Below are 15,263 nucleotides of genomic sequence, written 5' to 3' on the forward strand. Positions count from 1 at the left end.
CCAAAACCGTTCCTCTTCGACTTTTCAGCAGATATTTTTGTTTAATTTTCCATTTATATCCAGCAATGAAAGAAAAAATACACATATCTCTTATATTTTCGTGGAAACAAAGGTACCTTGTTGCTCACATTGGCGAAGTAAACAAAAGTATCAAGTTACAAATGTTGGCGTGAAAAGTACAATTGACATATTCGCTGCAATGATTTTAAAGTTGTCTTGACAAACGGTAATTGTAAGTTATTTTTGGGCTGTGAAAAAAACAACAAAAGAAACACAAACATGAAACATACACACTGCTAAGATTTTGTCTCATCAAGGTTTTGTACGTTCATATTCCGCTAATATTAGTTGACTACCATGGGAGTGAACGGGGCTATCTTTAAAACGGGGAACGGGAAATCGGAGAATTGGAGAATAGGAATGGGGAATAGGAATGGGGAATGGGGAATGGGGAATGGGGAGCGAGGAACGGGAAATGGAGAACGGGAAACGGGGAACGGGAAACGGGGAACGGAGAACGGGGAACGGAGAACGGGGAACGGGGAACGGGGAACGGGGAACGGGGAATCTTTAAAATGGGGAACCTTTAAAAGCGGGAATCTTTAAAATGGGAAATCTTTAAAAGCGGGAATCTTTAAAATGGGAAATCTTTAAAAGCGGGAATCTTTAAAATGGGAAATCTTTAAAAGCGGGAATCTTTAAAATGGGGAATCTTTAAAAGCGGAAATCTTTAAAATGAGGAATCTTTAAAAGCGGGAATCTTTAAAATGGGGAATCTTTAAAAGCGGGAATCTTCAAAACGGGGAATCTTTAAAAGCGGGAATCTTTAGAAGCTGGAATCTTTAAAATGAGGAATCTTTAAAAGCGGGAATCTTTAAAACGGGGAATCTTTAAAAGCGGGAATCTTTAGAAGCTGGAATCTTTAAAAGCGGGGATCTTTAAAATGGGGAATCTTTAAAAGCGGGGAATCTTTTTTACGCGGGAATCTTTAAAAGCGGGTGATTTCTTGTCAACCACTGTTTCGACTTGCCACCGTTGTTCCTGGTTTTTATGAGAAAACAGCTCCAAACGACCCTTCCCCTGTCACATCTTGTTCGCCGAGATCATTCCACTTAAACTGTGGAAGACCTTCGAAGCGACCGATTCTTTCTTCTTTGAAGTGAATGCAATGGGTACTTTGAAATTGTCTTCGCATGACTGCATGGCGTAGAAAGAGGTATCATGACGGATTATACGCGAAATTCGCCGCCACATCGTTCGGGCATAGAGCACCGAATTACTTTATTGCTGGTTTTCAGTGTCACGCCGTTCAAAATAAATCAAAATCAAAACAGTTCAAGTGATAAAGTCCAGAATCTTGAAGAGAACGAAGGTAAATATGGGAAGACTTTCGCCAAGATTCAGGTCACAGCAATGTTTCTTACGCAAGATATGCGGAGAAATTTTTTACCCAAATTCATAGAGATTTTGATGGAGACGCCATGCTGGAGCCCATCCGGATGGCGGCCGGAAACCAGCAGAAACATCTGTCACTGAGTTTTGCTACAAAAGCGTGAATCTATCTCTCCAGGAACTCAAAAACATTTTAAAAATAATACTTTTTCTAATAAATGAACTGTTCAGATAGCCAAATTCCCCGAAATAAGTCACTTTTTTAACCAATATGACAGCTTTCTTGCCCGTCATGTACATGCTGCTTCACTCAAAAGCTCAGAAATTCGAGCGTAGTCTATTACAAAACCAAGAACCCACTTGGAGCGAAAATTTGTATAAATATTAGTTTTCAGGTGCTCTTATACATCTTGAAAGTAAAATCTGAGGAGGATCAATAGTTTTGTAGTTTGAATTTTAGCGACGTCATGTGAAAACCAGATTTAGGGGACTGTTGATTTATCGATTAAATAACCAAAAACGTGTTTTCTTTGCCATATATTTGTCGTTAAGTCGTAAGTCCTTCCATTAGCACATGATAAGGCTAGGACAAATATCCATCGCTGCGAAACTCAATTTAAAAACGTCACAGTCCGGAGTTAGGATAAATCCAGGCGGTTCGATTCTTTGGTCGGTCTAGCGGATCTCAAAGAGCGAGAATCGAGATTTGAACCGCTCCACTATCCCGCTAAACCGATGTGCTTTAATAGCGTGCAATATTATTACAGTGAATAAATTCCACAACTATCTCTGTACCTGTTGAGTTGATACATGTGACAGAATAAATAGCTTCCGGTGGGAAACTGAGAGATTCTCGCTCACTTTTCAGTAAAGATTAACGCTATTAAATATTCCCCGTTTTAAAGATTCCCGCTTTTAAAGATTCCCCTTTTTTTAAGATTCCCGCTTTTAAAGATTCCCCATTTTAAAGATTCCCGCTTTTAAAGATTCCCCATTTTAAAGATTGCCCGTTGCCCGTTGCCCGTTGCCCACTCCCATTCCCCGATTCTCCGATTCCCCGTTCACCGTTTTAAAGATAGCCGAGTGAACGGCATGGGTGAGGACCTATGTGATTACTGTATCAGAGCCGTAAGTTACACTCTGCACTATCTAAGGTTGTCTCACAATTTTTTTTTTTTTTTACAGTCCCTTGCAAAAGCTGGTATGTATGTTAATGTTTCTACATGTATGCGCACAATACCACTGCGTAGCCGTTGGGTTTGGTATACAATTGAAGCTTCCTGTCGTGATTAGGTCATGATTCGATTCCTGTTTTCTGGCGGAATGACACAAATTTAGCATTTGCATCGAAGGTTTAAAGTACGCTTAAGGAGTTTTCATAAGTCTATTTGCTATTAAAATAGGAAGCATACAAGCCCAACGCACGCAAATCAAGGTAAAAAAACATAACCTCAGAAGGAATAAGAAACCCATCTTCAAAACGCTCACCTGGCAAAATGCGAAGTTATGATTCTCTGAGGGCGAAACGTTATTTTCAAACCTTACATCATCGTGTTCGGAAAAGAGTGGTCTGTGGAGGTCCTCGAACGCCAGCCAATTCTATAACAACATCAAAAAGGTATGTTATGGAAATCAAATGTATTTTATTACAAGAGAAGAATATATCAAAAATGTAGATCGACTATTGATATCAGCTCATCTCTACAATATTAGATGTTCTTCTCTTCACTTTGCAGTTTTGTTAACAATGATACAATAACCGTGTCAATCTTGATTGAAACTTTTCTTTCCGAAATGTCATCGATATGTCGGGTCAAGTGCCAATATTGCAAACAACGCAGTGGTAGAAGCATTATATAAACGATTAAACATTACTTACCACCGAGATGTCGTCATGGACCCCTGCAAAGTTTTGAAGTTCCCGGAGGCAAATCTTGAAGGAACTCGCTGAGACATCCTCCAGCCACACGCTGGTAGCATCGTGCTTTAGACGCAACCTGTGGTGTTCAGCAGTTGCAAATATTGTCGGTGGATAAGCATACCTTCCCTAAAACGTACCAAGATAGTACGTTTAGATGCAACAGGATTAATTAAATGTGGGGGAATACTTCTTCATTTTGATTGAAAGAGAGATCTCATTTACCTGAGGAAGGGTAACCGTTTGACAGGTAGTTCCTGTCCACCAACGAGAAAACATTTCCTCGCCCGCCACTCCACCAGATGGAGCACCTTGATAGGCAACCCAATCAACTGTAGCGAAGCTATCTGTGGGATAGTCATTCCTTCCAGCCCGAGTTACACAGGCTGTAAACTGAGTACTGTTAACGCTTTCAACCCACGGTGTGGTGGCCTCGTGTACAACAGCGGCGTCAGAATAGTTTATGTGGTTAACGGTCAGCTGTATGTAGATTTTCTGATCAGGGTAAAATATGAACGGTTCAAACTTGATGATTTCACACTGATCCTCTGCCCAGGATGGATTGTTTTGGAAGGTGTGTCTTCCTTTCTGAAGCGGAAAACCTACAAGTAAATAAAACCAATTAAATCCATTTTTTTTAGCAAAACTGAGTGTTAAATGGGTCTCAAGTAGTGTAAAGCCTAATAAGTAAAAGCACGTAAATCCAATTGTGAGAAGCCATAGAAATAAATACACACTGTTTTATAAATCTGAGGCCTTATGTTTCACACTGGCTTTCACATAGGCCTGACAACTTTAAGTAACAGTTCATTACTGTCTCTCAGTCAGCCAGTGAGTCAGTCTGGCAGCACGTCTGTTTGTGTCTTACTGTTTGTCCGTCTATCTGTCCATTTATGTGTTTGCTTCTCATTTTGCCCTTGTCTTCCTGTCTTTGTCTGCCCTAAAAAAATCTTTACCAAAACTGAAGACGTATCTAAAATACCTGTACAGCTTCCAGGATGATAGTCAGTATAATTGCCACTAGTTCTGCAGATCTCTTTCCTGAGCAAGCACAAGTTAGTAAATGTACGACCGTTGGAAGCGCAGACTTGTTCTTCGTATGATGGACAGCTGTTTTCACAAACACAAGTAAACTGTTGTGGAGACGAGGCTACGCAATGGCTGTAGTACTTACAACTTGCATTTGTACATGGATCGAGGTCTAAGATTGAATGAAAATAAAGCTTGTTATATTCAAATGTTTACAGAAAATGTTAAAAGGGTGAAAGTTGAAAGGTATCCTTACACCTGTAAAAGGAAAAGACTGAAACTTCATTCATGATTCTATTACGGAGCATTGACGATCGGCTAGATGTTAAGACGCATTAATAAAGTTTATGTATAGGATTAGCTAGGTGTTTGTGAATGTAATGATTTTGCACAGGTAAAAAAAACAAATCTTCAGTACCTCCAATAACCAAGTAATCCACGATAACATTGCTTCTCTGACCATCATATCCTGCACTATCTCTGATACACACTCTAAAGTAGTTGTTTGTGACCTCCTTTGAAGATAAGAAATATAAAATACATTGTAAATTAATTCTCTATGATTTACTTCAGGTTTCGGTCTTTTTTTTTTTCTGCTTCCTTAATCAGTCCCTACAGATTATCTTTTTGGTTTTGTCGTTTGTCCCTTTTCCTTGCTCTCCATCGGCAGAACTGAACACTAATGTACAAACTCGCTAAAACTGGAGAAATAACTGAACAAAAATTATACACACGCATATGTTTCGCCTAATCTACCGCCAATTTACCGCGTCTCTCTCACTTAAAAAGGAGTGCAATTTTCATGTAGCATGAGTGCAACTTTGAATAGCTTGTAAAAGAATGCTTTACCTCCAGCCAACTGCTCAAAGGACCTTTCACTGGACACGCTAAGTTAGCACTGTTACTACCACCATTAAGAACAGTTGTGAGAATCACAGGTGGTGAGTAAAATGGACTGGCGAAGCTGACATTCTGCAAGAAAAGCAGTAAAAAGATACGAGTTGTCCAACCGGCATTTTTTCAGAACCGAAATCTAAATTTCAACTACCTTTATGCAGCAATGGTAATAACAATAATGATAAAAGCACCAGTTTGGTAATAACTACTGCACTAAATCCATAACAACTTTAAGCTTGAGAAGAAGATATCTCTACGTACTGCCAGGCATTCAAGGTATGCATACTAACCTTGCACAGAGCGTAGCTGCTTTCTGCAGTTGGTAGCTCATTTTCAGAAAAGACAATGACCGATGACTCTTTAGCTTTCCATGCAGATGGGTACTGCTCATATGCCATCCAGTTCTGGTAATAAAAAACCCAGCAAAAAATAATATGCAAGGCTACTATGTTTATATATTTGTACCTTTGCTAAGACTGATAGTTTTAATTATTTCATTTACATTCTGTTATTTAATTCAACCTCCTGCATTTTGTACGACAGATTGGTGAAGAAAAGATGATGCTTCTGACTCAAGTGTCATTGTCAGAGAAATCCGGGCATTACCAAAATGATCGAGGTCGGCCGTTTACCTTCATCTTTTCAAAGTATAAGAGCTATCCGAAAAAATTAACAACCAGAACATTTGCAGAGGTAGGCGTTTGTTTTTCTTCGAGATCACCACATCATGATTTTGGCCTCTCAAGCGGTCTAAAATGGCCCAAATTTCGGGCAACTTTAGGTGAGCCTAAAAGATACTTCGCACAAACGCCAGGAACTCTTATTTTTGTGCGATAATATTTGTCCCTTTGTTAGTTGACTGCGATACATGTGAGGTCTTTCGCTTTAATTCTACGGTTTTCACGAGATGTCAAATATAGCCGCCGAATCGTAAATGGGCGTGACCCAAATGTTGGCCATTTTCAGCGAGTCGTTTTTCAAAAGTGCGGCAGTTTATTTCCACAGAAAAACATTTTTGTGATAGTCTTTTGCAATGTTATTGATATCTAGTTTAGTGAAAATTGGTATCTACAGGCAAATCGGAGTAATTGGTCTCGCAAAGTCCAAAAAAATTATTAGTCAGAAATATTTCCAGCCAAATGTTTAGCGAAGAATATCACCTTCTCCCGACTTTCTGCGGTTGTTATCCATGATTTATTGAAAGATCAGCAAACGATAGTTAGCTGGACTTCAGAAGGGAATATTTAAGCTTTGGCATCGTTATTAGCCAATGTAAACACTTCAAACTCGCCAAATAGTTACCATTATCTAGATTAAATTTTGCCGCGAAAATCCTATTTAACGTCACGCTGCGTGGAAGAACAAAGTGGATACTCAGTTTGCTGGTCTTCTTTGCAGTTGTGTCGAGCAAACTGCGAGTTAACAGTGAACGAAACTTTACCCTAAATTTAATTTTGGGACTTGTTTACATAGTTACAAGCGTTACAGATTCAAAGGTAAGAAGACAGGACTTCGAAATGTCGATCTTACTTAAAGGTTCCTCCTTCGTTTTGAAAACATTAACTGTTCTTTCGGATCAGAAAAGTCGCCTAGCATTGCGGGTGGCAAGTCAGTTTTTCTTCAATTACTAGCGTGCAAACGAGATGGTCGAGGAAAGGCGTCAGTGGTGGTGTCTATTCGGCGCAGCAGAATGTAAACAACGACGAAATACAGGTTATGACAAAATCCGGCCCACGAAAGGATCATAATGGACAGACGAGTGGAATAAACATCTTAATACGTGTAATCGTTGCTAGGTCAAGAAGAAAAAAAGAAAAGGAAAAAAACTAATCTTCACAGCAACTCAGTTGCGTGCAAAATGTAATTCAATCACGTTAACGGATCAGAAACATGCAATCTCGTTCTTTGTGAACTTTACCAGCGGTAAAATTAACAAGAAATTATCAATACTAACTTGGATGTAATTTCGTTGCATTGAAGGGGTTTTGTGGTGATATTAACGGGAGCAACATTAAATCACTTTTGTTGAAAGTAACGTTTCAGAGCGAAAAACAAAACGGTGTACTAGCCTGCGACGATACAAACGGCAACAATGAACGCAAGAAAGATTTTCGCTAGCGATCCTGACCTAGCAACGATTACACGTATTGAGATGTTTATTCCACTCGTCTGTCCTTTATGATTCTTTCGTGGGCCGGATTTTGTCATAACCTGTATTTCCTCGATGTTTACATTCGGCTGTGCCAAATAGACCAACTCGTTTGCATGCTAATAGCTGAAGAAAAACTGACCCATCACCCGCATGCTAGGCCAATTTTCTGATCCGAAAGACCAGGTAATGTTTTCAAAACCAAGAAGACACCTTTAGGTAAGATCGACATTTTAAAGTCCTGTGGTCTAACCTTAGAATCTGTCACGCGTTACGCCTTCCGAAAACGAGAAATCGATGTAAACGAGGGGTTTGCAGAAGTCCCAAAATTAAATTTAGGATAAAGGTTCGCTCACTTTTAACTTGCAATTTGTTCTACACAACGGCGAAAAAGACCAGCGAACTGAGGATCCACTTTGTTTTTCCATGCGCGCAACGTGACGTTAAAAGTAGAATTTTCGCGGGAAAACTCAGCCTAGATAACGTAATGATTGGGCAAGTTTGAAATGTTTGCATAGGCTTATCACGATGCCACAGCTTAAATATCCTCTTATGCAGTCCAGCTAGCTATTTTTTGCTGATCTTTCAGTAAATAGTAGATAAAAATCGCAGAAAGTCGGGAGAAGGTGATGTTCTTCGTTAAACATTTGGCGAGAAATATTTCTGACTAATGATTTTTTTTGGACTTTGCTAGACCAATTACTCCGATTTGCCTGTTGGTACCAATTTTAACTAAACTGGATATTAATAACATTGCAAAAGATTATTACAATAATGTTTTTCTGTGGAAATAAACTGCCCCACTTGTGAAAAACGACTCGCTGAAAATGGCTAAAATTTGGGTCACGCTCATTAACGACTCGACGAGGATATTTGGCACCTCGTGAAAACCGTAGAATCAAAGCGAAAGACTTCTAGTATATCTCAGCCAACTAACAAAGGGACAAATATTATCGCACGAAAATAAGAGTTTCTGGAATTTTTACAAGGTATCTTTTAGGCTCATCTATAGTTGTCCTAAATGTCGGCCATTTTAGACCGCTTGAGAGGCCAAAATCATGATGTGGTGATATTTCGAATAAAAACGAACGCCTACCTCCGCAAACGTCATGGTTGTTAATCTTTTTGGATAGCTTTTATACTGTGAAAAGATGAAGGTAAGCGGCCGACCTCGATCTTTTGGTACTGCCCGGTTTTCTCTGACAATGACATTTAAATCCTGATAAAAAGTGAAATGTTTATTATTTAAATTTTGGTAAAAGCATTTCTTACCACCATGATATTATTGTGAGGTCCATCAAATGTACTTGACTCTCGTAAACAAACTTCAAACTGACTTGTGGAAATGTTTGCAATCCAAACACTCATAGCATCCTGCTTTTGGTTTGGGGTTCCATGTTTTACCGTGACGTGAAGTTTAGGTACCGCTGAAAAGGCCTAAAAGTAAAAATAGGTCAAAATCAAAACAATCGTGACTTAAAACTGTTATTATAAATACATGGATGCCACTATACGTGATAGAAAATGTTGACATAACATAAGTGTATCCTCTCTTTCCTAGAAAGATTAAAAAAAAAAAAAAAATCAAGTGGCTGCTGATCCTTTGTTGATTGGTCAATTACTAATTGGGTTCATCGTTTACTTAAAACTGAATTAGGTTGTCGCAAGTTACCATAATATTATTGTTCTATAGATGAACTGAAATTCATTTGTAGCCTGTGTAAACAGGAAATAGGAGATATATGGCCGAAGGTTGCTTCGATTGACGTTTGGGTTTGAGAACTTTGTTCATGACGATAGAGAAGAGTGGCGTAGACTACGTTTAGAAATAACACTAACAGCGAGAGGATGAGGAATTTAAGAGTGCGAAATTTCTGATGGCTTCATTGTCACAGTTAAATGTGTCTCACAAGAAAATACCCAGAGCATAATCATACCTGAGGAAAAGTCACCCGATTACATTTTGTCCCAGTTGTAAAAAGACTAAAACTTGTCTCTCCGTGACAAACTCCTGATTGGGAACCTTGGAATGCAAACCAATCGATAGTGGTGTTAACAACAGAGCCTCCGCCCCCTTGGACGAGACAGACCTTGAAGCGGCTTGTTGTGACATCTTCAACCCAAATAGAACCGGAATCGTGTACCTCTGATGATTCGTTTCCGTAATTAATCGAAGCAAAAACTCGCACCGGAGTTCCACTGGAGAAACGATTGCTAAATGACACATATCTGCAATGAAAAGCATCATTTCCCACTTGTTGAATGTGGACCTTCCCAATTTCAATGCCTGAAACAGAAAAAAGGAACAAATAACTGTTTTTGGCGAGACCACAATGAGCAGAATTCTACACAACTGGCAAAACGTTACATTCGAAGCGTTCAAGTTGTGTTCTGAGATAAGCAGCAAAGATTTGGAACGATAGGGCTATCCTATCATAGCTGTTAAGCGTCAAGAGCATGCGAAACCCATAGCTTTAAGATTATACTTTGCAAATTATTTTGACGAAGGAAATAACTTTCGGCTATTTACTTATATAAGCAAAAGAACATTGACAGACAGTAGTTAAACTTAACTGAGGCGGGTCAAGTTTGAAATTTAAGTTGAAAATTGTATAACTTCATGAGCCTTAGAGTGTTCACGTTCACCAAATAAACAACATTAAACAATATATAACAAGTGCAAAGGAAAATTCCGCTATGTTTAGACACTGGTATATAAAAAAATCACATAATTTCACTATCTCTCCGGCTGTTCAAACGGGTTGCGATAAATGATGCAACATGGAAGTTAATTAGCGGCAATCATTAAAACAAAGCGCAATCCGTGTCATAAGATTTTTGGGCAAAACACCTATGGAAATCAACTCGAAAATATCACGGTCTGAAACGGACAAAAGAAATGATCCTTAACATCAGAGCGAGAGACAAAGTAATAAAATTAAAGGACACTATCGATCATATGCATCTGCCCGTCTTAATATAGAAAGTGAGTTTAAGACTGACAACTGCACGATTAATAATGAAAACAGCAGTAGATAAAAGTGATAAAAAAAATACGTCCAAAAACGTTTTTTTCCTTTACGTTTGAGATGCAGCATTGTTAGAAATAAACGGTATCGTAGCTAAGCTCCAAAAACACTGAGATAAGTTTAATTTTCTTCCACATATTGCAAACGTTTCTCGATTTTTTTTTATCATAAAAAGAATTTGTTCGAAAAAAAAAACTTTGTTAACGAGGTAATAAAAGAGAATGATGTTGATACCTTTTACGCCAACATGCATCAAGAAGCATAACCAAACGAGCTGATGCACACCTTCCTTGCCTGAAAACATCACGGCTTAATGATTCGAAGTGATTACCTCTTCCTAGTAATGAGGATTGTTGAAAATGGAACTCACTTTTATATCAACATTTCAGCCATGGTGTAATAAAATATTGTTGTTGTTTGTTGTTGTTACGTCAATATTTCGTTAGTTTGTTTCAGACCATTGCATTGTTCATAGTTTTGATAACAAACAGAAATATGTGCAACGGGCTATGTCTTGTTCTCATATTTTTATCATTATTGGCTGGTTTTATACTATTTTTTCCCTGGAATTTGTCGAAGGAATTTTGGAGATGTCTCTACTTACCCAGATTCTAAATGAATATCACTCATTTGATTAAGTGATATTCAAGGTTCAGCCTAGATGGAACAATTGTGTGTGATTCTCTAAGCGTTCCTGTAAAGTTGCATTGGGAATACTGAGCAATGTTTCAACAAATCTCCAGGTGGTATTTTATTTATTTCTTTTATATATTTTTTCAGCTAATGGAACCTCAATAACAGAATCTAAAAGGGTTACTGGGGCCTGCCTGAACTTGTAGCTTTCTCGATGTCTTCAAAAGAACACACACAGACAACAGCTAAAAGTGAACACATTGAAAGAAGAACAAAACACACACGAGTGAAAGACGTATGAATTATGACAATGCAAATTTTATGTTGCAGTCCACGGTCTAGAATAAAAAAACAGAATAAAGTCGAACTGGTAATATCATTGATGAGGTACTTCAAGTTGAGCGGAAGCCAGTGATGCGACTTAAGTTGTTGCCATTATACACAAGCGTGTTTATTTTTTTAGATATGCAATTGGATGGCATGAAAGTACAGGTGAGACCTTTAAAAGTGCGTCATTTGAGTGTTTGCGTAGAGTGCGAAGTGAGTGCATCGATGCACCCGCCCAGAGGTCGCCAAATGAATGAGTTGTCAGTAATCGGATACCTGTGTTTGCGCAAAGAACTCTGGGATTGTCAGGGGGCAAACATTGCTAGTCGCTAGAAGGAAATGTATGGCGAAAAGTTGTTTCGAGGTACAAGAAAACGATTCTTGAGAGAGATTAACGCTTTTTCGCCGTCGTTTTTATCGCAAATGGATTTGGGCAATGTTGATATGTGAAATATGTAAGTTTTTGTTTGAATAACCGTGAAATATGTGACAAAATCTACCGATAAACTCTGTTGCTTGCGTGAGGTTTATTGTGAAATTTACATTGTGTAATGGTCTGAAAATATTACAAAATTATTTAGGTATAAATCGAGAGGAAATAACCCAGTAAAGCCTTTTAAGTTGTGTACTGGCTACTTTTAGCTTTTTGGAAAGCTCAGTCATACAAATAATACTGGAAATAAGCCCGGTGGCGATCATTGTACTGTCTGGAGGTGATTTAACGACAAATGAGTCCGCGCGACTCATGCTGTGTGGCTACTGTGTTGCTCCAAGCCTTTGTTTTGCTTTTACAAGCACGTATTTCAGTGATTTTCCCTTTCTATAACAGATCAAGGGTGGCTCCTTGAATATATCTCTGAGTATTTGTATTTAAAAGTGCCATTTGTGCGTGATTATGCTTTCCAAAGTTTGGTATTGATGGTTGAGTGAAATTGCCCGACACTAAGGGTAGTAGTTCCTTCTGCAATTTTTGATTTCTGTTTTAGAGCTTCTTTTCTGTCTTTATATTTAACTTCTCGGAGGGTCTTCTCTACCATTTGCTCCGGGTAGCCTCTCGAGATCAGGCATGTATTGAAATTTTCAATATTCTCTTCAATGTATTTCACAATAACCTTCACACAAGCAAAAGGGAGTTTATCGGTAAATTTTGTCACTTATTTCACGGTTATTCAAACAAAAACTTACATTTTCCATGTATCAACATTACCAAAATCCATTTGCGATAAAATAACGGCGAAAAAGCGTTGATCTCTCCCCAAAACCATGTTTTTGGGCGTCGAAACAACTTTTCGCCATACATTTCCTTCTAGCGACTTGCAATGTTTGCCCCCTGACGATCCCAGAGTTCTTTGCGCAAACACGGGTATCTGATTACTGGCAACTCATTCATTGGGAACAACGTGCGTTCTCGCAGTGCAAATTTTCTTTTTGCATACGTAACTGAGCGACTTTTATCGATTTATACCCGCGCAGAATTAAGAATTGAAAGAAACCGCATTTTAAATTCACGTCTAAATGTAACTTGTTCGGCAAAGTGACAATTAATGATACCAGGTTCACCGTGTTTATTCAACAAACAATTTGTAAGAAGCTAAGGGTAGGAATAGACCCCCAAAATGGTTAGTAAAACACAAGTGCATGTAGCGATACGTAAAATCGCGAATTCCGAGACTGCGAACATATATTAAACTGGAAGGTTCGTATCTTTGATTTGATACCTAGTATCCTTTTTTTCTGTCGTTCTAACACTTCTGTATGCCATTTGAGTAATTTAGGTTTCACGGTCTGATGCGGACATAAAATAGACAAGACAGGACAGGCACGTAGAGGGATACAACAGAGCTGTTTCGGGTTTTCAGCTGCTTTTTGCAAGCTTTTAGATGGAAAAATGCTGCGTGATTCAGTAAGCTTTAGTGTTAAAATTCGTTGGAAATATTGAGCAATTTTTCAACAAATTACCAGGTGATACTCATTTTTTTCTTTGTTCTCTTGCTAATGGAACCTCAATAACAAACTCTAAAAGGGTTACTGAAGCCTGTCTGAACCGGTAGCTTTCTCTATGTTTCCAGAAAAGCACACACGCAGATAACAGCTAAAAGTGACGACAATTCAAAGAAGAAGAAAACACAGACGAATGAAAGAGGAATGAATTATGACATTATACAAATCTTTTACTGTAGTCCGCAGTCTAGAGTAAATACAGAGTAAAGTCTAACTGGTAATATTAAGGAGGAAGTTTTTCAAGTTGAGTGGACGCCAATGATACGACTTAGGCTAGTGTCATTATTCACACGCGTGTTTGTTTCCTTAGAGATACAACGGATGACATTAAAGTTTAGTTGAAACCTCTAGTGGCTTGAACGAAGTGATTTCATCTGTAGATAACCTACCCGGAGGTAGGCTCGATTACCAGCCGCTGTTCGGGAAAGGAGCCCGCGCTCCTCCCCCGAACTCACGGCTGGACTCGTGGACTTCACATTGTTACTTTCAACCAATAAGAAATCTGCCTGCCTGAATCGAGCAGGCTGCATAAATCAGCTTTCTCGCAGTAGCAATAAAGTTGTGCGATATGAAGTGCGATCGCATTAGTGGGACATTTAACTAAATACCGTCAACTGATGAAATCTTGCCTGATCTAAACCATAGTGGCATATACAACACGCAAAATAGTCAACAGTCTTATGCGTTAGAATCTATATTTGAATCATGTGGTGCCAGAATGTCAGATAACGAACAAAGTCAACGAAGAGAGGGATAAACGCAAACATCGATCTCAAGAAACAAAACACTCAGTCGAATTGATGTGCACGGCAGTCTTCTTGAAGGGAAGCGACACCAGTCTCTGGCGAAGCCAGACAAAATTAAATTTTTAAATGAGCCGAAGCAAAGCGAACTAGAAAAACATAAACATGGTGTCAACACCACGCACACCATACAACATCATGTGCGTGACCTTTGACATGACAGTTGCTACACCATAGTCAAACAGCTCTGCTCTACTCTTCTATAGAACACAACATGTAATGTCCTTCCCCAACAATAATGTGAAACAAAATAGGTTGGAGGGCCAAAATTAAAAGAAGTTGCGAAAACGCCACAAATTTTACGAGCCGTAGGCGTCATGTGGGCCTGCCTATGATTGTCATCAGGTGACATTTTCGGCCACCTGAAGCGCCGCAAGAACTAAATTATGAATTTACGTCACAGACATGCTTTGTCGCTCACGCATCCAGCAGTCTCTTCTCGGGGAGGAACGTAGACCTGACTCGAGAAAGCGGCGGAAATCGAGCCTAACCGAGAGGTCACCAAATTGGGAAGAACGTGCGTTCTCGCAGTGTAAAGTTTCTTTTTATATACGTAACTGACCGACTTTTACTGAATTATACCTGTGGAGAATTTAGAAACCGCATTTTTCACGTCAAAATGTAAATTGCTTTTTGCAGACAAATTCTGCAAAGTGATAATTATTAGTACCAGGTTCAATATGTTTATTCAAAAAACAATTTGTAATAAGCTAAGTGTAGGAATAGACACCAAATAATATATGGCTCGTAAAACCGGTCAACGTGAATACATGTACGTAGCGGTATGTAAAAACGCGATTTCGAAGACTGCGAGCATGTATTAAACTGGAAGGTCCATGGCTTTGATTTAACCTAGTATCCTTTTCCTGTCGTTCTATCACTTCTGTATGCCATTTGAGCAATGTAGGTTTCACGGTCTCACCCGGTCATAAAATAGACGAGACAGGACAGGAACGTGGCGGGATACAACTCAGCTGTTTTTGGTTTTCAGCTGCTTTTTGCGACCTTTTAAATGGAAAAATTGACCTGGGATTCAGTAAGCGTTCATGTAAAAGTGCGCTCAGAAATATTTCAACAAATCTTCA

The 15,263-nt window shown here is 38.9% G+C and overlaps 1 protein-coding gene across 1 annotated transcript in view; it reads right to left on the bottom strand.

Annotated features, from left to right (window-relative positions):
• LOC145496184 (uncharacterized) overlaps positions 1–10,740 on the bottom strand; it is a 19,118-nt gene extending 8,378 nt beyond the window's left edge. The window contains exons 1-10 of the mRNA XM_081475842.1: positions 10,649–10,740; positions 9,323–9,672; positions 8,658–8,822; positions 5,527–5,640; positions 5,189–5,311; positions 4,758–4,854; positions 4,293–4,511; positions 3,536–3,912; positions 3,272–3,439; positions 2,881–2,991 (exon numbers count right to left, since the gene is read on the bottom strand). Of these exons, the coding sequence (XP_081331968.1) occupies positions 2,881–2,991; positions 3,272–3,439; positions 3,536–3,912; positions 4,293–4,511; positions 4,758–4,854; positions 5,189–5,311; positions 5,527–5,640; positions 8,658–8,822; positions 9,323–9,672; positions 10,649–10,718 (1,794 nt within the window). The 5' untranslated portion in view covers positions 10,719–10,740. The remainder of the gene's footprint in view (positions 1–2,880; positions 2,992–3,271; positions 3,440–3,535; positions 3,913–4,292; positions 4,512–4,757; positions 4,855–5,188; positions 5,312–5,526; positions 5,641–8,657; positions 8,823–9,322; positions 9,673–10,648) is intronic.
• Between the last annotated feature and the right edge of the window lie 4,523 nt (positions 10,741–15,263).

This window comes from Orbicella franksi, chromosome 8 (assembly GCF_964199315.1).
Source record: "Orbicella franksi chromosome 8, jaOrbFran1.1, whole genome shotgun sequence".
Classification (NCBI taxonomy): Eukaryota; Metazoa; Cnidaria; class Anthozoa; order Scleractinia; family Merulinidae; genus Orbicella; species Orbicella franksi.